The sequence below is a fragment of the Coregonus lavaretus genome (genome assembly GCF_964263955.1).
Source record: "Coregonus lavaretus genome assembly, contig: HAP1_SCAFFOLD_359, whole genome shotgun sequence".
Lineage (NCBI taxonomy): Eukaryota > Metazoa > Chordata > Actinopteri > Salmoniformes > Salmonidae > Coregonus > Coregonus lavaretus.
Window position 1 is genome coordinate 143,714 of NW_028161076.1, and position 22,804 is coordinate 166,517.

Sequence of the window (22,804 nt, forward strand, 5' to 3'; positions counted from 1 at the left end):
AGCAGGGTTAGTGTTATGGCAGGGTTAGTGGTATAGCAGGGTTAGTGGTATAGCAGGGTTAGTGGTATAGCAGGGTTAGTGGTATGGCAGGGTTAGTGGTATGGCAGGGTTAGTGGTATAGCAGGGTTAGTGGTATAGCAGGGTTAGTGGTATGGCAGGGTTAGTGGTATAGCAGGGTTAGTGGTATGGCAGGGTTAGTGGTATGGCAGGGTTAGTGGTATGGCAGGGTTAGTGGTATGGCAGGGTTAGTGGTATGGCAGGGTTAGTGGTATGGCAGGGTTAGTGGTATGGCAGGGTTAGTGGTATAGCAGGGTTAGTGGTATGGCAGGGTTAGTGGTATGGCAGGGTTAGTGGTATGGCAGGGTTAGTTAGTGGTATGGCAGGGTTAGTGGTATGGCAGGGTTAGTGGTATGGCAGGGTTAGTGGTATGGCAGGGTTAGTGGTATGGCAGGGTTAGTGGTATGGCAGGGTTAGTGGTATGGCAGGGTTAGTGGTATAGCAGGGTTAGTGGTATGGCAGGGTTAGTGGTATGGCAGGGTTAGTGGTATGGCAGGGTTAGTTAGTGGTATGGCAGGGTTAGTGGTATGGCAGGGTTAGTGGTATGGCAGGGTTAGTGGTATGGCAGGGTTAGTGGTATGGCAGGGTTAGTGGTATAGCAGGGTTAGTGGTATGGCAGGGTTAGTGTTATGGCAGGGTTAGTGGTATGGCAGGGTTAGTGGTATGGCAGGGTTAGTGGTATGGCAGGGTTAGTGGTATGGCAGGGTTAGTGGTATGGCAGGGTTAGTGGTATGGCAGGGTTAGTGGTATGGCAGGGTTAGTGGTATGGCAGGGTTAGTGGTATGGCAGGGTTAGTGGTATGGTAGGGTTAGTTAGTGGTATGGTAGGGTTAGTTAGTGGTATGGCAGGGTTAGTGGTATGGCAGGGTTAGTGGTATGGCAGGGTTAGTGGTATGGCAGGGTTAGTGGTATGGCAGGGTTAGTGGTATAGCAGGGTTAGTGGTATGGCAGGGTTAGTGGTATGGCAGGGTTAGTGGTATGGCAGGGTTAGTGGTATGGCAGGGTTAGTGGTATGGCAGGGTTAGTGGTATGGCAGGGTTAGTGGTATAGCAGGGTTAGTGGTATGGCAGGGTTAGTGGTATAGCAGGGTTAGTGGTATGGCAGGGTTAGTGGTATGGCAGGGTTAGTGGTATGGCAGGGTTAGTGGTATGGCAGGGTTAGTGGTATAGCAGGGTTAGTGGTATGGCAGGGTTAGTGGTATGGCAGGGTTAGTGGTATAGCAGGGTTAGTGGTATGGCAGGGTTAGTGGTATGGCAGGGTTAGTGGTATGGCAGGGTTAGTGGTATGGCAGGGTTAGTGGTATGGCAGGGTTAGTGGTATGGCAGGGTTAGTGGTATGGCAGGGTTAGTGGTATGGCAGGGTTAGTTAGTGGTATGGCAGGGTTAGTTAGTGGTATGGCAGGGTTAGTTAGTGGTATGGCAGGGTTAGTTAGTGTTATGGCAGGGTTAGTGTTATGGCAGGGTTAGTGGTATAGCAGGGTTAGTGGTATGGCAGGGTTAGTGGTATAGCAGGGTTAGTGATATGGCAGGGTTAGTGGTATGGCAGGGTTAGTGGTATGGCAGGGTTAGTGGTATGGCAGGGTTAGTTAGTGGTATGGCAGGGTTAGTTAGTGGTATGGCAGGGTTAGTTAGTGTTATGGCAGGGTTAGTGTTATGGCAGGGTTAGTGGTATAGCAGGGTTAGTGGTATGGCAGGGTTAGTGGTATAGCAGGGTTAGTGTTATGGCAGGGTTAGTGGTATGGCAGGGTTAGTGGTATGGCAGGGTTAGTGGTATAGCAGGGTTAGTGGTATGGCAGGGTTAGGGTTTAGGGTTGGTATGGCAGGGTTAGTGGTATGGCAGGGTTAGTGGTATGGCAGGGTTAGTGGTATGGCAGGGTTAGTGGTATGGCAGGGTTAGTGGTATGGCAGGGTTAGTGGTATGGCAGGGTTAGTGTTATGGCAGGGTTAGTGGTATGGCAGGGTTAGTGTTATGACAGGGTTAGTGTTATGGCATGGTTAGTGGTATGGCAGGGTTAGTGGTATGGCAGGGTTAGTGGTATGGCAGGGTTAGTGGTATAGCAGGGTTAGTGGTATAGCAGGGTTAGTGGTATGGCAGGGTTAGTGGTATGGCAGGGTTAGTGGTATGGCAGGGTTAGTGGTATGGCAGGGTTAGTGGTATGGCAGGGTTAGTGGTATAGCAGGGTTAGTGGTATGGCAGGGTTAGTGGTATGGCAGGGTTAGTTAGTGGTATGGCAGGGTTAGTGGTATGGCAGGGTTAGTGGTATGGCAGGGTTAGTGGTATGGCAGGGTTAGTGGTATGGCAGGGTTAGTGGTATAGCAGGGTTAGTGGTATGGCAGGGTTAGTGTTATGGCAGGGTTAGTGGTATGGCAGGGTTAGTGGTATGGCAGGGTTAGTGGTATGGCAGGGATAGTGGTATAGCAGGGTTAGTGTTATGGCAGGGTTAGTGGTATAGCAGGGTTAGTGGTATAGCAGGGTTAGTGGTATAGCAGGGTTAGTGGTATGGCAGGGTTAGTGGTATGGCAGGGTTAGTGGTATAGCAGGGTTAGTGGTATAGCAGGGTTAGTGGTATGGCAGGGTTAGTGGTATAGCAGGGTTAGTGGTATGGCAGGGTTAGTGGTATGGCAGGGTTAGTGGTATGGCAGGGTTAGTGGTATGGCAGGGTTAGTGGTATGGCAGGGTTAGTGGTATGGCAGGGTTAGTGGTATGGCAGGGTTAGTGGTATAGCAGGGTTAGTGGTATGGCAGGGTTAGTGGTATGGCAGGGTTAGTGGTATGGCAGGGTTAGTTAGTGGTATGGCAGGGTTAGTGGTATGGCAGGGTTAGTGGTATGGCAGGGTTAGTGGTATGGCAGGGTTAGTGGTATAGCAGGGTTAGTGGTATGGCAGGGTTAGTGTTATGGCAGGGTTAGTGGTATGGCAGGGTTAGTGGTATGGCAGGGTTAGTGGTATGGCAGGGATAGTGGTATAGCAGGGTTAGTGTTATGGCAGGGTTAGTGGTATAGCAGGGTTAGTGGTATAGCAGGGTTAGTGGTATAGCAGGGTTAGTGGTATGGCAGGGTTAGTGGTATGGCAGGGTTAGTGGTATAGCAGGGTTAGTGGTATAGCAGGGTTAGTGGTATGGCAGGGTTAGTGGTATAGCAGGGTTAGTGGTATGGCAGGGTTAGTGGTATGGCAGGGTTAGTGGTATGGCAGGGTTAGTGGTATGGCAGGGTTAGTGGTATGGCAGGGTTAGTGGTATGGCAGGGTTAGTGGTATGGCAGGGTTAGTGGTATGGCAGGGTTAGTGGTATGGCAGGGTTAGTGGTATAGCAGGGTTAGTGGTATGGCAGGGTTAGTGGTATGGCAGGGTTAGTGGTATGGCAGGGTTAGTGGTATGGCAGGGTTAGTGGTATGGCAGGGTTAGTGGTATGGCAGGGTTAGTGGTATGGCAGGGTTAGTGGTATGGCAGGGTTAGTGGTATAGCAGGGTTAGTGGTATGGCAGGGATAGGGTTTAGGGTTGGTATGGCAAGGATAGGGTTTAGGGGTTAGGGTTGGAATGGCAGGGTGAGCTGACCTGTCGTCCAGGATAGAGATGATCTCTCCAGACTTGAAGGTGAGCTCATTGTCCTCTGCAGCCTCAAAGTCATAGATGGCCCTGACCTTCCTGCCCTCAGGCCTCTGGGAAGAGAGGAAATAGGCACTGGGGTACAGCCCTGACCCAGACAGCCCTGACCCAGGCTGACCACGCTGCTCCTTTAGAGACAACTCTATGGCTGGGGGGGGGGGGGGGGGGCAGTAGAGGTGGGTCAGAGGAGGGGAGGACATGGTCAGAGATATACAATAACTTATTGCACTAACATACATTTAGAGGAATGGCCAACTGTGGCAAAGCACATAGTCATTTGCTAATTCCATGATCATATCGTTACAAACTTTATTCCAGAACCAGTAGTCTATTTACCTTTAGCCTGGTCTAGTTTTAATCTAGAACCCAGTAGTCTATTTACCTTTAGCCTGGTCTAGTTTTAATCTAGAACCCAGTAGTCTATTTACCTTTAGCCTGGTCTAGTTTTAATCTAGAACCCAGTAGTCTTTACCTTTAGCCTGGTCTAGTTTTAATCTAGAACCCAGTAGTCTCTCTACCTTTAGCCAGGTCTAGTTATAATCTAGAACCCAGTAGTCTATTTACCTTTAGCCTGGTCTAGTTCTAATCTAGAACCCAGTAGTCTATTTACCTTTAGCCTGGTCTAGTTATAATCTAGAACCCAGTAGTCTATTTACCTTTAGCCTGGTCTAGTTTTAATCTAGAACCCAGTAGTCTATTTACCTTTAGCCTGGTCTAGTTTTAATCTAGAACCCAGTAGTCTATTTACCTTTAGCCTGGTCTAGTTTTAATCTAGAACCCAGTAGTCTATTTACCTTTAGCCTGGTCTAGTTATAATCTAGAACCCAGTAGTCTATTTACCTTTAGCCTGGTCTAGTTCTAATCTAGAACCCAGTAGTCTTTACCTTTAGCCTGGTCTAGTTTTAATCTAGAACCCAGTAGTCTCTCTACCTTTAGCCAGGTCTAGTTATAATCTAGAACCCAGTAGTCTATTTACCTTTAGCCTGGTCTAGTTCTAATCTAGAACCCAGTAGTCTATTTACCTTTAGCCTGGTCTAGTTATAATCTAGAACCCAGTAGTCTATTTACCTTTAGCCTGGTCTAGTTCTAATCTAGAACCCAGTAGTCTTTACCTTTAGCCTGGTCTAGTTTTAATTTAGAACCCAGTAGTCTCTCTACCTTTAGCCTGGTCTAGTTTTAATCTAGAACCCAGTAGTCTATTTACCTTTAGCCTGGTCTAGTTATAATCTAGAACCCAGTAGTCTATTTACCTTTAGCCTGGTCTAGTTTTAATCTAGAACCCAGTAGTCTATTTACCTTTAGCCTGGTCTAGTTTTAATCTAGAACCCAGTAGTCTTTACCTTTAGCCTGGTCTAGTTTTAATCTAGAACCCAGTAGTCTATTTACCTTTAGCCTGGTCTAGTTTTAATCTAGAACCCAGTAGTCTCTCTACCTTTGGCCAGGTCTAGTTTTAATCTAGAACCCAGTAGTCTTTAACTTTAGCCTGGTCTAGTTTTAATCTAGAACCCAGTAGTCTATTTACCTTTAGCCTGGTCTAGTTATAATCTAGAACCCAGTAGTCTATTTACCTTTAGCCTGGTCTAGTTCTAATCTAGAACCCAGTAGTCTTTACCTTTAGCCTGGTCTAGTTTTAATCTAGAACCCAGTAGTCTTTACCTTTAGCCTGGTCTAGTTTTAATCTAGAACCCAGTAGTCTTTACCTTTAGCCTGGTCTAGTTTTAATCTAGAACCCAGTAGTCTATTTACCTTTAGCCTGGTCTAGTTTTAATCTAGAACCCAGTAGTCTATTTACCTTTAGCCTGGTCTAGTTATAATCTAGAACCCAGTAGTCTATTTACCTTTAGCCTGGTCTAGTTTTAATCTAGAACCCAGTAGTCTTTACCTTTAGCCTGGTCTAGTTTTAATCTAGAACCCAGTAGTCTATTTACCTTTAGCCTGGTCTAGTTTTAATCTAGAACCCAGTAGTCTATTTACCTTTAGCCTGGTCTAGTTATAATCTAGAACCCAGTAGTCTATTTACCTTTAGCCTGGTCTAGTTTTAATCTAGAACCCAGTAGTCTATTTACCTTTAGCCTGGTCTAGTTTTAATCTAGAACCCAGTAGTCTTTACCTTTAGCCTGGTCTAGTTTTAATCTAGAACCCAGTAGTCTATTTACCTTTAGCCTGGTCTAGTTTTAATCTAGAACCCAGTAGTCTCTCTACCTTTGGCCAGGTCTAGTTAGTCTAGTTGGTCTCTCTACCTTTGGCCAGGTCTAGTTAGTCTAGTTAGTCTCTCTACCTTTGGTCAGGTCTAGTTAGTCTAGTTGGTCTCTACCTTTGGCCAGGTCTAGTTAGTCTAGTTGGTCTCTACCTTTAGCCAGGTCTAGTTAGTCTAGTTAGTCTAGTTGGTCTCTACCTTTAGCCAGGTCTAGTTAGTCTAGTTGGTCTCTCTACCTTTAGCCAGGTCTTCCTCCTCCTTCTTGTTGGTTAGGGTGGATGGATCCTTGGCCACTAAAGCAGGACTTGCTTTAGCTTTCTCTGCAGCCTAAACAGACCAATATCCAAGAATTAATGCAGCCCTATTCCGCTTCAGAATTAATGCAGCCCTATTCCGCTTCAGAATGAATGCAGCCCTATTCCGCTTCAGAATGAATGCAGCCCTATTCCGCTTCAGAATGAATGCAGTCCTATTCCGCTTCAGAATGAATGCAGCCCTATTCCGCTTCAGAATGAATGCAGCCCTATTCTGCTTCAGAATTAATGCAGCCCTATTCTGCTTCAGAATTAATGCAGCCCTATTCCGCTTCAGAATTTTTATAGTCCAGTAACAGCAACGTGTTTAATCTCTAATATTTTATAAGCACACATTAGCCTACCACACCCACCTGAGAGCCCACAGCAGGGAAGGTGACCCCCTGTTCCCTGAGGTTCTTGATCATGGCTGAAATCAGGCTGAGCTGAGGGTCGCTCCTAAAGTCCTCTGCCCACTCTACCATCAGAGCCTTCAACTTCTCACACACCTTAGGGTGGCCCTGGACACACACACACACACACCAGTGTTTTCCACAAGTATATAAAGTAGCCAGCCAATTAGAAACAGTAGCCTGCGCCGCGCCCACGGGCCAGGGGGTTAGTCTTATTTACACTTGTTTTACTTCAAGATATTAATTGCCACAATGTTTGTTTTTCAAATTATATATTTGAGTCAAACAGAAAAATGCAGCAGTTTTTATCTCAATATCAAATCACTTCTGGGTAACAACAGCTTCTTATCAGGCCTGTCTGGGAGTGGTCTGCGTGGGGAGGGGAAAACCAGCTGTTATTGGCAGAGAGGATTGGAACTCTTTCTTATTGGTCTATTAACTAATGTACAGCCTGATGATGTCACAAGGCAGGCCAAAACTACATCCCACCAAAACAGGCTGAAATTTCAGGCGGTCTTTTCAAACAGCTCTTACAATGAAAGGGAATTATCATCATTTTCACAATTTCACAGTATTATTCCAACCTCCGTGCGAAAATATATATAAAACACAAGAAAAATCTCAGTTTGACTGCACTGGGCCTTGAAAGGTTCAAATGAAAAAATGTAAAATGGTTACCATCAGTCTTAAGCAGGGCTCGACCTTAACACTTGTCCGGGACAAGTAATTAAAAAAAATGCCGGACAAGAAGTACAGTGGGGGAAAAAAGTATTTAGTCAGCCACCAATTGTGCAAGTTCTCCCACTTAAAAAGATGAGAGAGGCCTGTAATTTTCATCATAGGTACACGTCAACTATGACAGACAAAATACTTATTTTCCACCATAATTTGCAAATAAATTCATTAAAAATCCTACAATGTGATTTTCTGGATTTTTTTTCTCATTTTGTCTGTTCGAATGGACAAGTAAAAAACAAAAATTACACTAAATTCATAATATAAAACAATTACTCAGATCAGAATTGGACCAAGGCTAATAACATTGGAATAATATTCAAATCTATTTTTCAAGGACATAAATAAAAAAGCCTAAGTGCATATTGGCTACAGCCTCATGTCCAAACCAATGCTGACATGACGGAGGGAAATGGAGCCCCACACCAACATAGGATAGGGACTAAAGGTGAAGCATGGTGGTGGTGGTGTGATGGTTCATGTACATACATTTAAAAGCCTACATGTCAAAGTGAAGGTGATCTGCATATTGACTACAGCCTCATGTCCAAACCAATGCTGACATGAGGGAGGTATCAGAAAATGGAGCCAAACTTTAATGAGACTTAATTACATAAATATAGGCTAAACGGCAGTCATTTTTCACAAATATAATGAAGGATAATTAACATTTGTATTTATTATGGATCCCCATTACTCTTCCTGGGGTCCAGCAAAATTAAGGCAGTTCATACAATTTTAAAAACATTACAATACATTCACAACACACTGTGTGCCCTCAGGCCCCTACTCCACTACCACATATCTACAGTACAGAATCCATGTGTAAGTGTGTGTATAGTGCGTATGTTATTGTGTGTGTGTGTGCATGTGTCTGTGTCTATGTTTGTGTTGCTTCACAGTCCCCGCTGTTCCATAAGGTGTATTTTTATCCGTTTTTTTTTTAAATCTAATTTTACTACTTGCGTCAGATCCTTTATGTGGAATAGAGTTCCATGTAGTCAAATCAAATTTGATGATGCAACCAGTCAGGATGCTCTCGATGGTGCAGCTGTATACTTTTTTGAGGATCTGAGGACCCATGCCAAATCTTTTCAGTCTCCTCAGGGGGAATAGGCTTTGTCGTGTTTGGACCATGATAGTTTGTTGGTGATGTGGACACCAAGGAACGTGAAGCTCTCAACCTGTTCCACTACAGCCCCGTTGTAGTCATGGCTCTATGTAGTACTGTGCACCTCCCATCGTCTGTTCTGGACTTGGGGACTGTGAAGAGACCTCTGGTGGCATGTCTTGTGGGGTATGCATGGGTGGCCGAGCTGTGCACCAGTAGTTCAAACAGACAGCTCGGTGCATTTCAATACATAAATACAAGTAGTGATGAAGTCAATCTCTCCTCCACTTTGAGCCAGGAGAGATTGACATGGATATTATTAATGTTAGCTCTCCGTGTACATCCAAGGGCCAGCTGTGCTGCCCTGTTCTGAGGCAATTGCAATTTTCCTAAATCCCTTTTTGTGGCACCTGACCACACGACTGAACAGTAGTCCAGGTGCGACAAAACTAGGGCCTGTAGGACCTGCCCTGTTGATAGTGCTGTTAAGAAGGTAGAGCAGCGCTTTATTATGGACAGACTTCTCCCCATCTTAGCTACTGTTGTTCAATATGTTTTGACCATGACAGTTTACAATCCAGGGTTACTCCAAGCAGTTTATTCTCCTCAACTTGCTCAATTTCCACATTATTTATTACAATATTTAGTTGAGGTTTAGGGTTTAGTGAATGATTTGTCCCAAATACAATGCTTTTAGTTTTTTAAATATTTAGGACTAACTTATTCCTTGCCACCCACTCTGAAACTAGCAGACTATGATCGATAATGTCAAAAGCCGCACTGAAGTCTAACAAAACAGCCCCCACAATCTTTTTATCATCAATTTCTCTCAGCCAATCATCAGTCATTTGTGTCAGTGCTGTGCTTGTTGAATGTCCTTCTCTATAAGCATGCTGAAAGTTTGCTGTCAATTTATTTACTGTAAAATAGCAATGTATCTGGTCAAACACCATTTTTTCCAAATTTTAAATTTTTATTTAACCTTTATTTAACTAGGCAAGTCAGTTAAGAACAAATTCTTATTTACAATGACGGCCTACACCGGCCAAACCCAGATGACACTGGACCAATTGTGCGCCGCCCTATGGGACAAGGGTTGGTAACAGGCTGATTGGTCGGCTGTTTGAGCCAGTAAAGGGGGCTTTACTATTCTTAGGTAGCAGAATGACTTTCGCTTCCCTCCAGGCCTGAGGGCACACACTTTCTAGTAGGCTTAAATTGAAGATATGGCAAATAGGAGTGGCAATATCAGCCACTATTATCTTCAGTCATTATCCATCCAGGTTGTCAGACCCCGGTGGCTTGTCATTGTTGATACATTTTACATTTTAGTCATTTAGCAGACGCTCTTATCCAGAGCGACTTACAGTTAGTGAGTGCATACATTAATATTATTTTTCCATACTGGCCCCCCGTGGGAATCGAACCCACAACCCTGGCGTTGCAAACACCATGCTCTACCAACTGAGCTACATCCCTGCCGGCCATTCCCTCCCCTACCCTGGACAACGCTGGGCCAATTGTGCGCCGCCCCATGGGTCTCCCGGTCACGGCCCGGCTACGACAGAGCCTGGATAACAATCATTTTTTCACCTCTTCCACACTCACTTTACGGAATTCTAAATTACAATGCTTGTCTTGTAATTAATCTCATAATTTGGTCAGATATACTTGGATGTGTAGTGTTAGCAATTGTAGCTGGCATGTAATGCCTAAGTTTGCTATTCTTGCCAATGAAAAAAATCATTAAAGTATCAGTTGGTTTTGTGATGAATGAGCCATCTGAGTTTGCCTTTTTTCCCAAACTTTCATTTAAGGTGCTCCAAAGCTTTTTACTATCATTCTTTATGTCATTTATCTTTGTTTCATAGTGTAGTTTCTTCTTCTTTTTATTCAGTTTAGTCACATGATTTCTCAATTTGCAATATGTTTGCCAATCGGTTGTGCTGCCAGACTTATTTGCCATTCCTTTTGCCTCATCCCTCTCAACCATACAATTTCTAAATTCCTCATCAATCCACAGGGATTTAACCGTTTTTACAGTCATTTTCTTAATGGGTGCATGCTTATTAGTAACTGGAATAAGCTATTTCAAAAATGTGTCAAGTGCAGTGTCAACAACATAGGAATCACTACAGAACTTATTGTATGACCTCTTATACACTATATTAGGCCCAGCCTTTGGAGCTTTGGTTTTCCTAGATATGGCTACTATATTGTGATCACTACATCCGATGGATTTGGATACTGCATTCAAACAAATTTCTGCAGCATTGGTAAAGATATGATCAATACATGTTGATGATTTAATTCCTGTACTGTTTGTAACTACCCTGGTAGGTTGATTGATAACCTGAACCAGGTTGCAGGCACTGGTTACAGTTTGAAGCTTTCTCTTGAGTGGGCAGCCCGATGAAAGCCAGTCAATATTTAAATCACCCAGAAAGTATACCTCTCTATTGATATCACATATATTATCAAGCATTTCACACGTTATCCAGATACTGACTGTTAGCACTTTTTTGTTAGTGTCTAGCAGAGAGTCAATCAGCTCTTTAAAATCCAGTTTCAACTGTTCAGAGCTGCCCTTCATTATGTCATTAAAACCCACATGGACTACGATACAATCGATTTCCATGTCCTGACGTAGTACATTCGGGACCAGCTTAGTAACGTATTTTACTCGAGCTCCAGGATAGGACATTGTTTTTGCACCAGGAATGGTCACATTTCTTACCATGGAGCTGCCCAAAATCACGGCTGGCGAGAAGGACCATGAAATCCACCCACTCCCACTCTTCACAGGATTCGGAGAACGCTTTATGGACGGGTGAGAGGCAGGATCCCTCTATGGACGGGTGAGAGGCAGGATCCCTCTATGGACGGGTGAGTGGCAGGATCCCTCTATGGACGGGTGAGTGGCAGGATCCCTCTATGGACGGGTGAGTGGCAGGATCCCTCTATGGACGGGTGAGTGGCAGGATCCCTTTATGGACGGGTGAGTGGCAGGATAACCTGAGCCCGTTGCTCCCGGCGCAGGCCTCTGACAGATGGAGAAGCCCCGCTCGATCCAGAGCAGGGACGGAAGGTTGCCGACGTCGACTTCGAAATCGTAGTAGTAGGCACTGCGGCCGCAGACACAGGCACCCCCAGCCACGAAGGAGCAGGAAGATCAGGCTCCAGGACGGCGAAACTATTCGTTGTTTGTATCCGCTCCGGGCCTCTCGTTGGGAGTGTAGACTGCTTTGCGGGAGGTCGCTGTCTTCGGCTTCCACGGCTCCTGACATGCGACCATCGTTGATTGCCTTTCTCCTCATGCTGTGCTCCTTCGACGGCGCTATCAGATGGGGGAGCTCCGGGCAACACCGGCCAGTCGGATAATGCCAAACGACAAGGCGGAGATGCATCCAACAAGCACGAACACCGTCCAGCCACCGGCGTAGAAAATGTAAACATTCCACTGCGTTTTCCCCAGTTTCTTACGTAGGCTGGCGACCTGCGTGATCAAGGAAGCCACCTCAAGACTATAATCCTCGGCAAGTAAACCATTTCCGCATTGGAACTCTGAGTGATCCGGTTTGTCCCGAAACAAAGCGTAATAGATACAGCTCCTACAGCGCTGGAACCGTTCATTTAGTTCTCCAGACAAAGAGGGCTCCATTGGAAAACTCATCAGGTACCAACTTCGTTAGCTTGATGGCTAGCAGCTTAGCGTCTCTGTCAAGCAGGCTTCAGCCTGTCTGTTAAGCGGGCTTCAGCCTGTCTGTTAAGCGGGATTCAGCCTGTCTGTTAAGCGGGATTCAGCCTGTCTGTTAAGCGGGATTCAGCCTGTCTGTTAAGCGGGATTCAGCCTGTCTGTTAAGCGGGCTTCAGCCTGTCTGTCAAGCGGGCTTCAGCCTGTCTGTCAAGCGGGCTTCAGCCTGTCTGTCAAGCGGGCTTCAGCCTGTCTGTCAAGCGGGCTTCAGCCTGTCTGTCAAGCGGGATTCAGCCTGTCTGTCAAGCGGGATTCAGCCTGTCTGTTAAGCGGGATTCAGCCTGTCTGTCAAGCGGGATTCAGCCTGTCTGTCAAGCGGGATTCAGCCTGTCTGTTAAGCGGGATTCAGCCTGTCTGTTAAGCGGGCTTCAGCCACAGGCGGGATTCAGCCTGTCTGTTAAGCGGGATTCAGCCTGTCTGTTAAGCGGGGGGATTCAGCCTGTCTGTTAAGCGGGGGGATTCAGCCTGTCTGTTAAGCGGGATTCAGCCTGTCTGTTAAGCGGGATTCAGCCTGTCTGTTAAGCGGGATTCAAGGACAAGAAATAGCGGTCCTAGCTAACCGCGTCGTGGAATCCACGCAAAAACAAGTTCTGTATTTGTATTTAATGAATAGCGGTTTTGTTTAAATCAAAAATAACAAACTGAGTGTTTTCCAGCATACAATGTTCAGCTGATTCAGCTAAAGGCTCCATTCTGTCGACATACTCGAGGCACGGTTCGTTCAGATCAAATAGTCACAAGACCGGAGAGTGAAGGCCAGTGCCTGTGCGCACCTCACTTCACCCACCTTGAATCTGAGAGGAGGCAGTCACCATTTTGAAACTATTTAACCATTAACTTAATTGTTTAAAACCTGGACGTTCTATGTCATTTTATGAAGCATTTCTTGCCTTGTTTCAAAGTAGCCTAGCCAAAATACGACCATAGAAATTTTGATGGAATTATTTTATAAAAGACTTCCATATGCCATTGAAAGCAACATTTTTCTAATGTTCTGGTCATATTATGACCCATGTTGGTGCATCTTTAGAGCTCCTCTCTTTCTTAATTTCTACCTAATATTTTCATCTCTGTCACATGAAACCACTCGCGCATGAGGTGCGCTTTGGAGAACGGTGTTGTCCTGCATTTTGGAACATTCAGCCAGCAATGTGCGCACTGTTGAGCTTATAATATGAATAAATAAAACTATCAACATTTTAAACTAAATAATCTGATCTGTTGCATCAGCCTCATGGAAGAAAACTAGACTCCCTCCTCTCTACATTTTCTTCATCTGTTTCTGCTGCTAAGGCCACTTTCTACCACTCTAAATTCCAAGCATCTGCCTCTAACCCTAGGAAGCTCTTTGCCACATTCTCCTCCCTGCTGAATCCTCCTCCTCCCCCCCCTCCTGTCCCTTCCGTCTTCAAGAGAGCGAGAGTTGCACCCCTTCTCAAAAAACCAACACTCGATCCCTCTGATGTCAACAACTACAGACCAGTATCCCTTCTTTCTTTTCTCTCCAAAACTATTGAGCGTGCCGTCTTTAGCCAACTCTCTTGCTATCTCTCTCAGAATGACCTTCTTGATCCAAACCAGTCAGATTTCAAGACTGGTCATTCAACTGAGACTGCTCTTCTCTGTGTCACGGAGGATCTCCGCACTGCTAAAGCTAACTCTCTCTCCTCTGCTCTTGTCCTTCTAGACCTGTCTGCTGCCTTTGATACTGTGAACCATCAGATCCTCCTCTCCACCCTCTCCGAGCTGGGCATCTCCGGCGCGGCTCACTCTTGGATTGCGTCCTACCTGACCGGTCGCTCCTACCAAGTGGCGTGGCGAGAAGCTGTCTCCGCACCACGTGCTCTCACCACTGGTGTCCCCCAGGGCTCAGTTCTAGGCCCTCTCCTATTCTCCCTATACACCAAGTCACTTGGCTCTGTCATATCCTCACATGGCCTCTCCTATCATTGCTACGCTGACGACACACAACTAATCTTCTCCTTTCCCCCTTCTGATAACCAGGTGGCGAATCGCATCTCTGCATGTCTGGCAGACATATCAGTATGGATGACGGATCAAACCCCTACAACTCATCCAGAATGCCGCAGCCCGTCTGGTGTTCAACCTTCCCAAGTTCTCTCACGTCACCCCGCTCCTCCGCACACTCCACTGGCTTCCAGTTGAAGCTTGCATCTGTTACAAGACCATGGTGCTTGCCTACGGAGCTGTGAGGGGAACGGCACCTCCGTACCTTCAGGCTCTGATCAGTCCCTACACCCAAACGAGGGCATTGCGTTCATCCACCTCTGGCCTGCTGGCCCCCCTACCTCTGCGGAAGCACAGTTCCCGCTCAGCCCAGTCAAAACTGTTCGCTGCTCTGGCACCCCAATGGTGGAACAAGCTCCCCCACGACGCCAGGACAGCGGAGTCACTCACCACCTTCCGGAGACATTTGAAACCCCACCTCTTTAAGGAATACCTGGGATAGGATAAAGTAATCCTTCTACCCCCCCCCCCCCCCCCCCCTTACCCCAACCTAAAAAAATACATTGTAAAGTGGTGATCCCACTGGCTATAAGGTGAATGCACCTATTTGTAAGTCGCTCTGGATAAGAGCGTCTGCTAAATGACGTAAATGTCAATTTAAAAATGTTTATGTGCATTGGTTGTATGAATTTTGGATCTGTCGTCCCAGAACTGTCCCAGTGTCTGTTTTGAATGGTTATCGTCCCAGCGATGATGGGACGCCCTACATTTCGAGCCCTGGAGGGAATCATTTTGTAAAGACAAAGTATTTGGTTGTAATTGTAATGTTGCAATATTATATAGGCTACCAAGGGTGACCAACCATCCTCCAGGAGAGCCTTAAAAAGGAGAGTGTTGCATTTTGAGACAGGCTTGAATATGCGTCAGAAGCCAAGGCAGTCTACATTTTTTCTGATTCTCTATGGTAAAAAAGATAGTAATGCATTATATTTTGTAAAGTGGCATCCTTGCATTATACAATGACATAAAAATTGTGTTACAGACCTTTTTTTGGGGGGGGGGACAAGTCCTACTTGTAGACAAGTAGCTAAAAAAGTGAATGTAAAGCCATATTCAGTATTATATCTTTTTGATTTAACATCACCTAAATTAATTTTAAATGATCATTAGGTAGGGCCCTGATTCCGTTGTGTTCCTTCCCAAATTCCATTCCCTTTCTTTAGTTTTTACAGCTTTCAGTTTTTACCAGTTTTTACTCACAAAAATCAATTTTTTTTATAGAAAAACTATTAAATTGGATGTTCTAAGTCGACAAAAATTCTTAAAAAGAGACCACTTTTGAGGTCTGGGAAAATCTGAGAAATTTAGATTTTTGGGTGTATTTAATGGAAGTGAGCACCTAGCATGAGGATGTTGTTTAGCGGTGGTTTTGTAGTGACCATGTGATGGTAGAATAAATACCCAGTGGATTGATGAAAATAATCATGATATCATTCTGTCAGGTACGAATAGGCTACTTTGTAGTTAACATTTAATTGAGAAGGATTGTGGGAAAGCCTTTCCATCTACCAGAAGACCGTTTTCATTAGCATCAATGCTAACGGCTACACAAAGACCGGCATTCTCGTTGCCTCTAGAAAGTTGCAAGAAATACAAATCACTAACGCATTCTGTTCATGTCTTATGATAAACTAACGCATTCTGTTCATGTCTTATGATAAACTTGGGCAAATTAATACATTTTCAATACATTTAGTTGATTCCCTACTAAAGGTCAATACATTTTTGAATACTGTTGAATTCCGTTTTAATGTGTGGATTCTCCACTACCTGTTGTTCCTGCAGTGATGATTCACCATCTTCATAAAATGTTTTCATCATTTATCTGCAGATAATTGGTAAAGTCAAATGAACGGCTGTCACACCGATGTGATTCGGTAGGCTACACTGACTGACTAGAGTCACTCACTTTAGCCTCACTGTCTGGCAAGCCCCGACATCCTAGGGTTAGGGTTAGGGTTAGTGAACCCAAGCCCCGACATCCTAGGGTTAGGGTTAGTGAACCCTAACCCTAACCCAAGCCCCGACATCCTAGGGTTAGGGTTAGTGAACCCTAACCCTAACCCAAGCCCCGACATCCTAGGGTTAGGGTTAGTGTACCCTAACCCAAGCCCCGACATCCTAGGGTTAGGGTTAGTGAACCCTAACCCTAACCCAAGCCCCGACATCCTAGGGTTAGGGTTAGGGTTAGTGAACCCTAACCCAAGCCCCGACATCCTAGGGTTAGGGTTAGTGAACCCTAACCCAAGCCCCGACATCCTAGGGTTAGGGTTAGTGAACCCTAACCCAAGCCCCGACATCCTAGGGTTAGTGAACCCTAACCCAAGCCCCGACATCCTAGGGTTAGGGTTAGTGAACCCTAACCCAAGCCCCGACATCCTAGGGTTAGGGTTAGGGTTAGTGAACCCTAACCCAAGCCCCGACATCCTAGGGTTAGGGTTAGTGAACCCTAACCCTAACCCAAGCCCCGACATCCTAGGGTTAGGGTTAGGGTTAGTGAACCCTAACCCAAGCCCCGACATCCTAGGGTTAGGGTTAGGGTTAGTGAACCCTAACCCAAGCCCCGACATCCTAGGGTTAGGGTTAGTGAACCCTAACCCAAGCCCCGACATCCTAGGGTTAGTGAACCCTAACCCAAGCCCCGACATCCTAGGGTTAGTGAACCCTAACCCAAGCCCCGACATCCTAGGGTTAGGGTTAGGGTTAGTGAACCCAAGCCCCGACATCCTAGGGTTAGGGTTAGTGAACCCAAGCTCCGACATCCTAGGGTTAGGGTTAGTGAACCCAAGCCCCGACATCCTAGGGTTAGGGTTAGTGAACCCAAGCCCCGACATCCTAGGGTTAGGGTTAGTGAACCCTAACCCAAGCCCCGACATCCTAGGGTTAGGGTTAGTGAACCCAAGCCCCGACATCCTAGGGTTAGGGTTAGTGAACCCTAACCCAAGCCCCGACATCCTAGGGTTAGGGTTAGTGAACCCAAGCCCCGACATCCTAGGGTTAGGGTTAGTGAACCCTAACCCAAGCCCCGACATCCTAGGGTTAGGGTTAGTGAACCCTAACCCTAACCCAAGCCCCGACATCCTAGGGTTAGGGTTAGTGAACCCTAACCCTAACCCAAGCCCCGACATCCTAGGGTTAGGGTTAGTGAACCCTAACCCTAACCCAAGCCCCGACATCCTAGGGTTAGGGTTAGTGAACCCTAACCCAAGCCCCGACATCCTAGGGTTAGGGTTAGTGTACCCTAACCCAAGCCCCGACATCCTAGGGTTAGGGTTAGTGAACCCTAACCCTAACCCAAGCCCCGACATCCTAGGGTTAGGGTTAGTGAACCCTAACCCAAGCCCCGACATCCTAGGGTTAGGGTTAGTGAACCCTAACCCAAGCCCCGACATCCTAGGGTTAGGGTTAGTGAACCCTAACCCAAGCCCCGACATCCTAGGGTTAGGGTTAGGGTTAGTGAACCCTAACCCAAGCCCCGACATCCTATGGTTAGGGTTAGGGTTAGTGAACCCAAGCCCCGACATCCTAGGGTTAGGGTTAGTGAACCCAAGCTCCGACATCCTAGGGTTAGGGTTAGTGAACCCAAGCCCCGACATCCTAGGGTTAGGGTTAGTGAACCCAAGCCCCGACATCCTAGGGTTAGGGTTAGTGAACCCTAACCCAAGCCCCGACATCCTAGGGTTAGGGTTAGTGAACCCAAGCCCCGACATCCTAGGGTTAGGGTTAGTGAACCCAAGCCCCGACATCCTAGGGTTAGGGTTAGTGAACCCAAGCCCCGACATCCTAGGGTTAGGGTTAGTGAACCCAAGCCCCGACATCCTAGGGTTAGGGTTAGTGAACCCAAGCCCCGACATCCTAGGGTTAGGGTTAGTGAACCCAAGCCCCGACATCCTAGGAAAGGAAACCTAGGAAATCCTTCGGTTTACTGTCCCAATCCGATACCATGGACATCCTGTATAACCACGTTGCATGATTTATGAATGGCAAAGGGATATGGGAGATGAATAAAGTCTGACATTTAAGAGTTGCTGTTCAGTTGTCAATCAAAGCACAGTAAATAGCCTACTACACGCCACGACACCGCTGGCTATGGGTTAGGGTTAGGGTTCGGGTTAAGGTTCGGCTATGGGTTAGGGTTCGGGTTCGGCTATGGGTTAGGGTTCGGGTTAAGGTTCGGCTATGGGTTAGGGTTAGGGTTCGGCTATGGGTTAGGGTTGGGTTAGGGTTCGGCTATGGGTTAGGGTTAGGGTTAGGGTTCGGGTTCGGCTATGGGTTAGGGTTCGGGTTCGGCTATGGGTTAGGGTTCGGGTTCGGCTATGTGCCAGAAAACAATAATTAGGCTAAGTGGATTTCCACTCATCATTACCACTTACATTACATGACACATGCAAATTCACCAGCATCATGCTCTCTCCCTCCTCCATGTAAATAAATTAGACTCCAACCAACCACAGTGCACACAAATTGTACCGGGGGCTGGGACAGACAGCCGACTGCGTTTCCCTGTCATCGCTGGCTTTGTGACTGACAGGCGCCTGTCGTATCAATAGATCGCTAGAAGATGCATATCGTTCATTTTAGCAGGAGATGGCGCGACGGACTAGCGAACTGAAACTTTTAAATGAAAATTAGGCTAGTTAATATGAAGTGGAAAAAGCAGCTGTAACACAAATACTTACAGTAGTATGGCCCTTCAAACTATATACAACCACAACACGTTTCATACAACAACAATCATCGAGGCACATATTTCCGTAACATTACACATAATGACAGTGAATATCCAGACCTTGTTTAAAACGTTGCTGACCTCACTGGCAAACTCTCTGGAGCACACTTCTAGATGGAATATCTTCCCACAGTTGGAAACACAGGCACCAAGTAGCTGGGAGGGGAAAAAACATGTTTATTTAATAATGTGAAGATAAAGCTGTCTTAAGCTGTCATAAAGCTCTATGAAATATATTTATAGCATAAGACAGCTTCATGACAGCTTTTGAAATATACACCATATCTACAAAGGTATGTGGACACCCCTTCAAATTAGTGGATTTGGCTATTTCAGCCACACCTGTTGCTGACAGGTGTATAAAATCAAGCACACAGTCATGCAATCTCCATAGACAAACATTGGCAGTGACTTTCAACGTGGCACCGTCATAGGATACCACCTTTCCAACAAGTCAGTTCAAATTTCTGCCTGTCTAGAGCTGTCCCGGTCAACTGTAAGTGCTGTTATTGTGAAGTGGAAACGTCTAGGAGCAACAACGGCTCAGCCGCGAAGTGGAAGGCCACACAAGCTCACAGAACGGGACCGCTGAAGCGCGTAAAAATTGTCTGTCCTCGGTTACAACACTCGCTACCGAGTTCCAAACTGCCTCTGGAAGCAACGTCAGCACAATAACTGTTTGTTGGAAACTTCATGAAATGTGTTTCCATGGCCGAGCAGCCGCACACAAGCCTAAGATCACCATGCGCAATGCCAAGCGTCGGCTGGAGTGGTGTAAAGCTCGCTGCCATTGGACTCTGGAGCAGTGGAAACACGTTCTCTGAAGTGATGAATCACACTTCACCAACTGGCAGTCTGACGGACTAATCTGGGTTTGGTGGATGCCAGGAGAACGCTACCTGCCCCTAGCATAGTGCCAACTGTAAAGTTTGGTGGAGGAGGAATAATTGTCTGGGGCTGTTTTTCATGGTTGGGGCTAGGCCCCTTAGTTCCAGTGAAGGGAAATCTTAACGCTACAGCATACAATTACATTCTGTGCTTCCAACTTTGTGGCAACAGTTTGGGGAAGGCCCTTTCCTGTTTCAGCATGACAATGCCCCCGTGCACAAAGCGAGGTCCAGAAATGGTTTGTCGAGATAGGTGTGGAAGAACTTGACTGGCCTGCACAGAGCCCTGACCTCAACCCCATTGAACATCTTTGGAATGAATTGGAACGCCGACTGCGAGCCAGGCCTAATCGCCCAACATCAGTGCCCGACCTCACTAATGCTCGTGGAGGCTGTTATAGCAGCAAAGGGGGGACAAACTCCATATTAATGCCCATGATTTTGGAATGAGATGTTCGACGAGCCGGTGTCCACATACTTTTGGTCATGTAGTGTATTTACAGCATAACACAGAGCTTTATGATTGCTTTATAGGACAACACAGACAGTTTTTCCAACAAGCACTTGTTTTAATACATAGGGTTAGGGTTAGGGTTAGGGTTGGGGTTGGGGTTAGGGTTAGGGTTAGCTGTGTGTCTGTGTTTACCGTCAGAGCCTGCATGGCAACGTGGGGATCCTTGTGGTTAACTCGTCTCATAATGGAACGAAGACATTCTTTAGGCCTTGAATAGAACACACATCATCAACACATAGAGTACCAGTAAAAAGTTTGGACACACCTACTCATTCAACGGTTTTTCTTTATTTTTAGATTGTAGAATAATAGTGAAGACATCAAAACTATGAAATAACACATATGGAATCACGTAGTTACCAAAAAAGTGTTAAACAATTCCAAATATATTTTATATTTGAGATTCTTCAAACAGCCACCCTTTGCCTTGATGACAGCTTTGCACACTCTTGGCATTCTCTGAACCAGCTTCACCTGGAATGCTTTTCCAACAGTCTTGAAGGAGTTCCCACATACAGTGGGGGAAAAAAGTATTTAGTCAGCCACCAATTGTGCAAGTTCTCCCACTTAAAAAGATTTTTAATGAATGTATTTGCAAATTATGGTGGAAAATAAGTATTTGGTCAATAACAAAAGTTTCTCAATACTTTGTTATATACCCTTTGTTGGCAATGACACAGTTCAAACGTTTTCTGTAAGTCTTCACAAGGTTTTCACACACTGTTGCTGGTATTTTGGCCCATTCCTCCATGCAGATCTCCTCTAGAGCAGTGATGTTTTGGGGCTGTCGCTGGGCAACACGGACTTTCAACTCCCTCCAAAGATTTTCTATGGGGTTGAGATCTGGAGACTGGCTAGGCCACTCCAGGACCTTGAAATGCTTCTTACGAAGCCACTCCTTCGTTGCCCGGGCGGTGTGTTTGGGATCATTGTCATGCTGAAAGACCCAGCCACGTTTCATCTTCAATGCCCTTGCTGATGGAAGGAGGTTTTCACTCAAAATCTCACGATACATGGCCCCATTCATTCTTTCCTTTACACGGATCAGTCGTCCTGGTCCCTTTGCAGAAAAACAGCCCCAAAGCATGATGTTTCCACCCCCATGCTTCACAGTAGGTATGGTGTTCTTTGGATGCAACTCAGCATTCTTTGTCCTCCAAACACGACGAGTTGAGTTAACAAAAAGTTCTATTTTGGTTTCATCTGACCATATGACATTCTCCCAATCCTCTTCTGGATCATCCAAATGCACTCAAACTTCAAATGGGCCTGGACATGTACTGGCTTAAGCAGGGGGACACGTCTCGCACTGCAGGATTTGAGTCCCTGGCGGCGTAGTGTGTTACTGATGGTAGGCTTTGTTACTTTGGTCCCAGCTCTCTGCAGGTCATTCACTAGGTCCCCCCGTGTGGTTCTGGGATTTTTGCTCACCGTTCTTGTGATCATTTTGACCCCACGGGGTGAGCTCTTGCGTGGAGCCCCAGATCGAGGGAGATTATCAGTGGTCTTGTATGTCTTCCATTTCCTAATAATTGCTCCCACAGTTGATTTCTTCAAACCAAGCTGCTTACATATTGCAGATTAAGTCTTCCCAGCCTGGTGCAGGTCTACAATTTTGTTTCTGGTGTCCTTGACAGCTCTTTGGTCTTGGCCATAGTGGAGTTTGGAGTGTGACTGTTTGAGGTTGTGGACAGGTGTCTTTTATACTGATAACAAGTTTAAACAGGTGCCATTAATACAGGTAACGAGTGGCGGACAGAGGAGCCTCTTAAAGAAGAAGTTACAGGTCTGTGAGAGCCAGAAATCTTGCTTGTTTGTAGGTGACCAAATACTTATTTTCCACCATAATTTGCAAATCAATTCATTAACAAAATCCTACAATGTGATTTTCTGGAATTTTTTTCCTCAATTTGTCTGTCATAGTTGACGTGTACCTATGATGATAATTACAGGCCTCTCATCTTTTTAAGTGGGAGAACTTGCACAATTGGTGGCTGACTAAATACTTTTTTTCCCCACTGTATGCTGAGCACTTGTTGGCTGTTCTTCCTTCACTCTGCAATGCAACTCATCCCAAACCATCTCAATTGGGTTGAGGTCGGGTGATTGTGGATGCCAGGTTATCTAATGCAGCACTCCATCACTCTCCTTCTTGGTCAAATAGCCCTTTATACAGCCTGGAGGTGTGTTGGGTCATTGTCCTGTTGAAAAACAAATGATAGTCCCACTAAGCCCAAACCAGATTGGTTGGCGTATCGCTGCAGAATGCTGTGGTAGCCATGCTGGTTAAGTGTGCCTTGAATTCTAAATAAATCATAGACAGTGTCACCAGCAAAGCACCCCACACCATTACGCCTCCTCCTCCATGCTTCACGGTGGGAAACACACATGCGGAGATCATCAGTTCACCTACTCTGCATCTCACAAAGACACGGTGGTTCGAAACAAAAATCTAAAATGTGGACTTATCAGACCAAAGGACAGA

General features: G+C 45.9%; 1 protein-coding gene across 2 annotated transcripts in view; it reads right to left on the bottom strand.

Moving 5' to 3' along the window:
• LOC311121116 (signal transducing adapter molecule 1-like) overlaps positions 1 to 22,804 on the bottom strand; it is a 58,158-nt gene that overhangs the window by 32,519 nt on the left and 2,835 nt on the right. Inside the window, exons 3-7 of one of the 2 annotated variants that reach the window (XM_084195647.1) lie at positions 20,452 to 20,527; positions 18,979 to 19,074; positions 6,523 to 6,669; positions 6,092 to 6,182; positions 3,608 to 3,806 (exon numbers count right to left, since the gene is read on the bottom strand). In XM_084195647.1, the coding sequence (XP_084051773.1) occupies positions 3,608 to 3,806; positions 6,092 to 6,182; positions 6,523 to 6,669; positions 18,979 to 19,074; positions 20,452 to 20,527 (609 nt within the window). The remainder of the gene's footprint in view (positions 1 to 3,607; positions 3,807 to 6,091; positions 6,183 to 6,522; positions 6,670 to 18,978; positions 19,075 to 20,451; positions 20,528 to 22,804) is intronic. The other variant, XM_084195648.1, reaches the window with a different exon arrangement.